At 58.3% G+C, this 8,175-nt stretch overlaps 1 protein-coding gene across 2 annotated transcripts; it reads left to right on the plus strand.

Annotated features, from left to right (window-relative positions):
- Positions 1–1,308: 1,308 nt before the first annotated feature.
- ERCC1 (ERCC excision repair 1, endonuclease non-catalytic subunit) lies at positions 1,309–7,973 on the plus strand. Of its 2 annotated transcripts, XM_045292795.1 has the most exons (10): positions 1,309–1,487; positions 1,788–1,898; positions 2,882–3,085; positions 3,465–3,568; positions 4,324–4,423; positions 4,915–4,991; positions 6,540–6,639; positions 7,356–7,427; positions 7,558–7,626; positions 7,887–7,973. In XM_045292795.1, exons 2-10 carry the CDS (start codon positions 1,794–1,796, stop codon positions 7,956–7,958), a joined length of 903 nt encoding a protein of 300 aa, XP_045148730.1. In that variant the 5' UTR covers positions 1,309–1,487; positions 1,788–1,793; the 3' UTR covers positions 7,959–7,973. The 2 variants fall into 2 exon arrangements, with proteins under 2 accessions (XP_045148730.1, XP_004710637.1); XM_004710580.2 differs by lacking the exon at positions 1,309–1,487 and having other exon boundaries at positions 1,665–1,898.
- The last annotated feature ends 202 nt before the right edge of the window (positions 7,974–8,175 follow it).

Raw genomic sequence — 8,175 nt, forward strand, 5'->3', positions numbered from 1 at the left:
CTGCAAAGTCAGCCGTTCAAAACTATCAGCCACTCTGTGAGAGAAAGATGAGACTTTCTACTCCCATAAAGAGTTGCAATCCTGGAAGCGCAAGAGGTCAGTCCTCTTCTGCCCTATACGTTCACTCCGATTCAGAATTAACTCAATGACAGGGACTTGGAGAGTTTGTTTTTTTATTCCACTCTTTGGACAATATCCTTTATTGTGTGTGCCAATCTGTGCTATCGCTAGAAGGTGATCGCCTCAGGGAGTCCACTGGTCTCAACTGGTCCGGTCAGTCTGGGTTCTGTTCTGGATTTTCCTCCCTTTCTGTCAAGGTTTAGCTGTTGCACCCCCCACCCCCACCCCAGGCTTCTTAACACACCAAGAAGCAAACGGCTGGGCAAAAGAGATGGAAAAATAAGTGTAAATCAACACCGAGGACTACCGAGTGGCAAAAACCCACGTCAGATACAGCGCACAAACAAGGAATATTTGTGATTTGTGTAACTGACCCAGAACGAGACTCCGGAATTCATCAGTAGTCCTACACATCTCACAGCCATACAATTAAAAAGGGGAGAGAGACAACCACATTTTTTTTTGGACTAGGCGAAGGATATGAGCAAGCAATTCACAGAAGATAAAATATAAGGCCAATCAATTCATAAAGAGATGTTCCCTCGCCTTAGTAATCAGAGAATTACAAGTTCGAACAGCGTGAGACGATTGCCTTCAGGAAATGACTAACGCTCAACTCATCCACCAGGTCTCCGCTCACATGTCCTTTTTGTCTAGAAAGCTCCTGCTGACCCCTGGCTGGGCCCCACTGCCAGCTGGGCTCCTTCATTCATGCCCATTTGCGGGAGGGGGGGGGCATCACTGTTTGGGGGAGCTGCCTGTCTCTCCCACTGGAGCCCCTAGGAAGCTGAGAGCTGTCGTGGGTCACCCCTGTGTTACTCGTACCCCTCAAAGAAGTGCTCTGGGGAATATGTGAATGAGTGGGGAAACTGAGGCCAAGTCCATGGCAGGGTCAGGATTCAAACCCAAGTCTCTGGGGCTCTACTGAGAGAAGGGCCCTCATCTGATCCCCCACCCTCGCGTCTCTACCGGGGAGCCTGGGGGGCACGCAAGCGGCGCTCAGCAACTGGAAGTGGTTCGCCAACCTAACCCTCCACCCGCCGCAGTCCTCCAGGACCATAGAGAGCCGAGCAGGACCGCCCCTTCTCATGCCACGCCCCTCCGGGAGCAGTGAGGGCGGGCTGGAGGGCCAGAGGGGCCGGAAGTGCGGTTCTTCTGCGGCCGCGCTAGCCGCTTCGGCGGGGGCTCGCCTCGATTCCCCTTTGGGCCTCTTCCTGCAGCCTCGGGGCCTGGAGGTGAGTCCCTGCCGGCCACGCTGAGATCGCGAAGGTGGGGAAGGACGTGGAGGCCCGCGGAGGGGCGATTGATGGTGGCGGAAGCCAATCGCTGCACAACCGGACCGGACTGGACGTGGGGTGGACATCCAGGTGGGGCACCCTGGGGCGGGGCTAACGGGGTGGTGAGAACCGGTGGAATGAATGGAAGGTGGGAGTGGGAGGGGACGGCGGAGTTTAGGGCCTTGGAGGGGCGGGGCGAGCGAGAAGTGAACCCTCTAGTTCCCAAAAGGGGAGGGCGAGCAGAGGGGCGGGCGCGGCTTTATTGCACCTGCCGTGTTTGGGACTGGACGCTTTGAAATCCTGGGATTTGCGGGCGTTGGGGGATAGCTGAGAGTGAGGTCCCTACTGAGGGATGTGAAGGCAGGTGCTGGGGGCCCCCATTCTCTCCAGGCCCAGATGGACCCTGGGAAGGACGAGGAAGGGGTGCCACCGGCCCCAGCGCCACCCCAAAGAAAGAAATTCGTCGTACCACTGGATGAGGACAAAGCCCCACCTACCGGGGTAGGATGAAGATTGGGCGGCGGGAGGAGTAGTGGACCGTTTCGGGGGTGGGGGGCAAGGGGCCCAGAAAAGGTCTGTGGCGTCCAGACTGAGTTAGGAAACAATGGGGCCTGGCCGCTTTGGGCAAAACCGTCCTTTGCTCCCTATAGGCCTCAGTTTCCCCATTTGTGAAACGGCAGGGTGGGCCTGAGAAAGGGCCAAAGCATAGGCAACAACAGGCTGGCAGTCAGTGAGGGGCACGGGGTTACGTTTTCCGTAGCCAAGCTTGTGGTGTTGCCCACAGTTAGAAGCGTTGCAAGTGAAAGAGGAAATTCTGCTCTGATTTTTTGGTAAATGGAAGGATCTGGCAACACCGAGGCTCGCCTGCCATCTATAGGCTATGAAGAGAAAAGGGAAACTGGGCTAAGGAGCGAGAGGGGAGGGGAGAGAATGAACACCCTAGATCTGAAGGTTAAGGCATGAAGGAGTGGGGGTGAGTCCTGCAGATACCTGGGAGGAGAGGGAGTGGCCAGTGCAAAGGCCCTGAGGTCAGGGGTACCCGACAACCTTGAAAGGGGCAGCAAGAATGCCAAAGGGGGTGGAGTGGAGGGACCCAGGGGGTAATGATGGGAGGGGAGGACAATGGATAGGCCAGGACGCAGAAGACAGGTCTTTTAGCTCTTCCATTCTGTCAGCGTTGACTCTTTCTCTGAGGCTAGAGGCACGGGAGGGGACAGGACGGGATCCCTTTGGCTGCAGGTGAGCAATAGGCTCATGGAGGAAGTCAGGTCACATGGTGAGGAGTGGGGAGGTGACGGTGGGGTGCAGGTGGAGGGACCGGAGAGACAGGGACTGGGGAAATTTTGAGCTCTCCACCCTTTTATGGCTTGGCCTCTGCAAGGTGCCTTGGGAGGCTAGAAGGTGTGCTGAGCCTGATGAGCAGGGGAGGGATCCCCCACTCCTTCCTCAGGCACTAAACATACCCCTGCAACGTGTTCCCACAGGCCAAGCTCTTGTTCAAATCCACTCGGGGCCTTCCTGCTGTGGAGACCCCAGCCCAGGCTGCCCCTCAGACCTATGCTGAATATGCCATCTCGGGGCCTCCAGCCCCCTGCCCCACAGGGCCAGACCCCCCAGCAGGAGAGACCCCCAACCAGGCTCTGAAACCTGGGGCAAAATCTAACAGCATCATTGTCAGCTCCCGGCAGGTGAGGCGGGATGGAGAAGTGGGCTGGGAGGGATTGGGGCTGGAAACCCTGCATGGGTGGTCCTGGGGGGCAGGGGAGGCCTGGTGGCCTAGGGGTTAGGCATTGGGTTGCTGACTTCAAGGTCAGCAGCGTGGAAACTACAAGCTGCTCTGCTGGAGAAAGACGAGACTTTTTACTCCTGTCCAGAGTTACAGCCTGGGAAACCCACAGGGGGCAATTCTACTCTGTTCTATAGGGTCCTGTGGGACAGGATGACTGTGGGTGGAGCTGTGGGGGTGGGGTGTTCCAGGACATTCCAGGATGTAGAGGAGGAGGCTCTGGGGGTGAGGGGGAAGGAGGGAGTGGTGGGGAATCGCTCTGCCCACCTCCCCTTTCCCAGAGGGGCAACCCCGTGCTGAAGTTCATCCGCAACGTGCCCTGGGAATTCGGCGAGGTTCTAGCCGACTATGTGCTGGGCCAGAGCACCTGTGCGCTCTTCCTCAGGTGAGCTTCCACCCCCTGCCCCCACACCTGGGAAAGGCCGTCAGCCAGGCTGGGTGGTGGGGAGCACAACAGGGGACAGGGCACCCCTATTCCAAGCTCCTTGCTAGTTCCCCCTATGGTGGGGGTGGGGCTTCAGCCTGGAGCTGGGTCCAAGGGAGGGGGCAGGTAGGGTGGGTGATCCTGGGTCTGAGGGAGGAGGGGCTGATGACTTTCGTCCCAGACATCCCAGGCCTGGGTCCCATAGACCCAGGATTTCCTGGACAAATCCTCCAGCCACATGAGCCCTTCTCCAGCCCAGGACCCTGATGGACAAATAAGCTTCTCACTTTCTGTCTGCTGGTGGGAGCCAGAGGCTGCTGGGCCGAGATGACCTCTGGTTACCCTAACAGAGGAGCCACTCCACCCACAGCCTGAGCTCTCTTGAGACCAAGGCTAGAGGGCCTGCTCCCTAAACCAGCTCTGTGGGAACCCCCCTGCTTCATGTGCTCGGAAGACCCCAGTTCCCATGTGAAGCGCCCAGGGATCCTACCTCAGGGAGGTGGGGAGGGCCAGGTGCCCTGGTTCACACCACCTGCTGTGTCCTTTCCTTCAGGAGGGATTCCGGAATCTCTGCCCCCGCCCCCCCCCCCACCATGCTTGTGGCTGTGGGATGGTAGAGGTGGGTGGACCTGAGCATGCTGGCCTCTATGGAGGGTGAAGGGCTCCTGGGGTCTTGGGGAGACTGAGACACGCCCCCCCTGCCCTGTCCCCGGCAGCCTCCGTTACCACAACCTCCACCCAGACTACATCCACGAGCGGCTGCAGAGCCTGGGGAAGAACTTCGCCCTGCGGGTCCTGCTGGTCCAGGTGGACGTGGTGAGTGGGGCCTCTCTTCCCAGCTGGGCAATGGAGGGTTTGGGGGTTGCAGGTAGCAAAAGGGTGTGTGTGGGGGGTGGGGGGGGTCCGACTCATGGAGATGTGCCAACAACATGACAAAACACTGGATGGTCGCCAGTGGGGGACCCCTGCTTCCTCTGCCCTCTGCATAGGGTGTTTCCTGCAAGGGATTCCCTTCCCTGCTGCCCTTCCGTTTGAGCTCTGATGCCCCCTGCTGGCCCTGCCTCCTTGCAGCATTGCTGCCTGGCTGTGGGTCTGTCTGCACACTGGAGCAAGGGTCCTAAGGGGGCCAGGGCTGGAACAGGGTCTGCCGACGCGATGTCCTCCTGCCGCCCAGCCCCAGCTGAGCACCCTGGAGGGGCTCTGGGAGGGTGCATAGGAGGGCGCTGGGTGTCTTAAGGGACTTGTCTTCATCATGGACTGACACTCCTTGCTCTCTTTCCGACCTTTGACTTTCCTTCCCTTTCCAGAAAGACCCTCAGCAGGCCCTCAAGGAGCTGGCGAAGATGTGCATCCTAGCCGACTGTACGCTGATTCTCGCCTGGAGGTAAGATGGAGCCCCACCTGCCCCTGCTCAGGGTCTGTCACCCGTCACTCCTCCTCCTCCTCCTCCTCCTGTGTGAACCTGGGCCACACACTGCCTCTCTGGGCCTCAACCTCACTTGTAAAACCAAAACATTCACTGCCCTCAAGTCACTTCCAACTCATGGTGACCCTACAGGACAGGGTTTAGAACTTCCTCTGCGGGTTGCCAAGACTGTTAAGTCTTTACACGAGTAGAAAGCCCCATCTTTCTGCCGTGGAATGGCTGGTGGTTTTGAACTGCTGACCTTGATGTTAGCAGCCCGATGGGTAACCCACTATGCCACCAGAGCCCCTCCTCATCTGCAACGTGGGCTCACAACAGCTTTCTAACAGACTCGCAGACATGAGAGGCACAAAAGGTTAAGAACTCAGCTGTGAACAGAGAGCTTGGCCCCTTGAATCCCCCCGGAGGTTGCGCAGAAGAAAGGCTTGGTGATGTACTTCTGGGAGGTCACAGCTGCTGACGGCCCTGTCTGGCAGTTTCTCTGTGACACACCTGGAATGAGTCACCATGAGTCAGGACAGGGTCCACTCAGCGGCAACTACGATGACTGTTTTTTTGTTTTAAAAAGTTTTCTTGTGAGGCTATAGGCACCAAGGCAGGTGATGTGGATCAAATCCTCAGACCCAGACAAGGCGGCTGATGACTTAGATGTAAACCAGGCTGACCACCGGCCCCGTGTCTACATTCTGGGCTGGCTTTCCATTGGGAAAAGAAGGCATCCCTCCCTCACGCCGTAGAAGCAGAATTCAATTCCTGACAAATGACTGCTTCAAGTGTCACAAGAGATAATGTACTATTAAAAAAACAAAACGTGATAAGGAATCTTCGGAAGATTTCCTTTTAACCACAGGGGCAGGAAGTCTTCTGGGGCACGGCACAAAACCCCAGGGGCCCTAAAGGATGACTGAACTGAAAAAAAAAAAAATTGGGGGGAGGGGGTGCAAACTTCTGGATGAGAAAGAGGGCAAGTCCAAAGACAAGGGACAGACTGAGCAACGGAGGCCCAAGGAGGTAAAATCCCTTGCCTGGTGTCACCCAGAAGCGAGCTCTGGTGGCGCAGTGGTTAAGTGCTCACCTGCCAACTGAAAGGCTGGTGGTTCGAACCCAGCAGCCAGGGAGAACGATGTGCCCATCGACTCAGTAGCGCGACAGCCTCAGGAACCTGTGAGTCACTTCTGTTCTGTTCCACAGGGCTTGCTGTGAGTTGGAACTAACTTGACGGCCTGCAATAGTGTCCCCCAGGCTGGAAGGAGGGGTGGGGGCTAGCTGGAACCCGACTGGCCTCGGAAAAAAGGTGTTAGGATAGGCTGGCTATGTGCGAGCCCCCAATAAAATGATTAAAAAAAAAAAAAAAAAGCTGGCTGAGGTGACGACTGCAGGGCATGTGGGGCAGGGATCTTTGAGCTGTCTACGCTAAATTGGGAACGTTTAGCTAGCACCAGCTTTAGAAAGGTATCCGAAATGGATCGCAAAGGTGACACCCTCTCCTTGCTCCCCTCCCCTCAGCCCAGAGGAGGCTGGGCGCTACCTGGAGACCTATAAGGCCTATGAGCAGAAGCCGGCGGACCTGCTGAAGGAGAAACTGGAGCAGGATTTTGTCTCCAGGGTGAGGGCTTCTCCCACCGCCTGGGCGGCTGAGCTTCTCTGCTGACCTGGGCCATGTTCTTCTATCCCCCGGGCTTCTCCCCCTTACCTGTAATCCCCAGCCCCACACCCACTCCAACCAGAGGGCTTATAGGACATGCCCACCTGATCTTACCCTCCCCTGCTCCGAACCTTTCTATGGCTCTCCGGTACCACTAGCAAAAGCCTGAGCTCCCTGCCACGTTCTGCCTAATGGGCGTCCCGGGAGGCTCAGTGAAGCACTGGGCTGCTGAGACGGGGGGGGGTGGGCCCTAGAGGGCCCTAGGAAGAAAGGCCTGGCCACCTGCTTCGGAAAGATCAAGGCCTGGCAAACCCTCTGGGGCAGGTCTGCTCTGCACACTCGGGGTCACCACCCTTCCACGCCCAGCTTACTCCCTTGGACACGTGCCCTTCCTGCTCCCTGCGGGAGCCCAGCTCTCTCCAAAGCTGATGCCCCAGCCCAGCCCCTTCCTGATCCCCGATGCCCCAGCCCTGCCCACGGTACATGCCTTGGTTCCCAGTGGCCCTCAGGGAGTTATTGCTGAGAGAGCTGGTGGATCTGGGGTCATGGCAACAGTCATGGGGAGAGGGGTGTGTGGTTTGGGTCTGTGCCGGGCAGGCTGAGGACCCAGCAGGACATTAGCCCTGGCCCCTGGGGGCCTGTCTCCTCCCTACCTGGCCCCCGTGTTCTTCCACCAGGTGACTGAATGCCTGACAACCGTAAAGTCGGTCAACAAGACAGACAGCCAGACCCTCCTGGCTACCTTTGGGGTAAGGAGTGATGCCCCCCTTATCCCCCACTGCCCCCTTCCGGTGCAGCTTTCCCTCGCCAGATCAGCTGGGGCAGGGAAGGATTTGGCACTCACCCCTCTAAACTGCCCCCACCCCCTTCTGTCTTCAGTCTCTGGAGCAGCTCATTGCTGCATCCCGGGAAGATCTGGCCTTGTGCCCCGGCCTGGGGCCCCAGAAGGTGAGCATGCTGTGGATTGGCTTGAGGGTGGGGTGAAAGGGGGCCCCAACTACATGCGACGCTGGACCCCAAAGTTCCGGGGGGCAATTGAAGGTCCTGGCCCAGCCTCGCACAGCCAGTCAGGGATAAGGGCTACTCCCAAGCACCCCACCCCGACACTGGGAGAAAAGAAGGGCACACCGCACAAGCCCCCCCTGTCTGTCTGCATCAACCCGAGGGCTCCTTTAATGACTGCCTTCTCTCCGTTCTCCGCCCGCCAGGCCCGCAGGCTGTTCGATGTCTTACACGAGCCCTTCCTGAAAGTGCCCTCATGTCCCCAGCTGTCCCAATAAAGCATTTCCACGCTCCAGGCTCCTGCTGGTGTGGTTGGCGTGGGGGCGTGTCCTCCGATGGGCCCTGGACCATTTTCAGATGGTGGGGGCTGCAGCCCCCATTTTCTCCCAGGGGAGGCTACTGGGGCTCGAGCCGCAGGTACTTCTTCCGGGCTCCAAGTCCAGCGACAGCCCTGGCTGCCCGCCATCCTGGTCCCTTGGGGAGGCCCAGGCCTCC

Source organism: Echinops telfairi, unplaced genomic scaffold (assembly GCF_000313985.2).
Source record: "Echinops telfairi isolate 266 unplaced genomic scaffold, ASM31398v2 ScPeMD7_655;HRSCAF=1070, whole genome shotgun sequence".
NCBI classification, from domain to species: domain Eukaryota; kingdom Metazoa; phylum Chordata; class Mammalia; order Afrosoricida; family Tenrecidae; genus Echinops; species Echinops telfairi.

What these genes read in the sequence shown, in the direction of transcription:
- ERCC1 (XM_045292795.1), top strand. Translation starts at nt 1,794, where the DNA reads ATGGACCCTGGGAAGGACGAGGAAGGGGTGCCACCGGCCCCAGCGCCA. An exon ending in ACCTGTGCGCTCTTCCTCAG is followed by an intron (nt 3,569 to 4,323) that starts GTGAGCTTCCAC and finishes TGTCCCCGGCAG; the next exon opens with CCTCCGTTACCACAACCTCC. An exon ending in CCGGCCTGGGGCCCCAGAAG is followed by an intron (nt 7,627 to 7,886) that starts GTGAGCATGCTG and finishes TCCGCCCGCCAG; the next exon opens with GCCCGCAGGCTGTTCGATGT.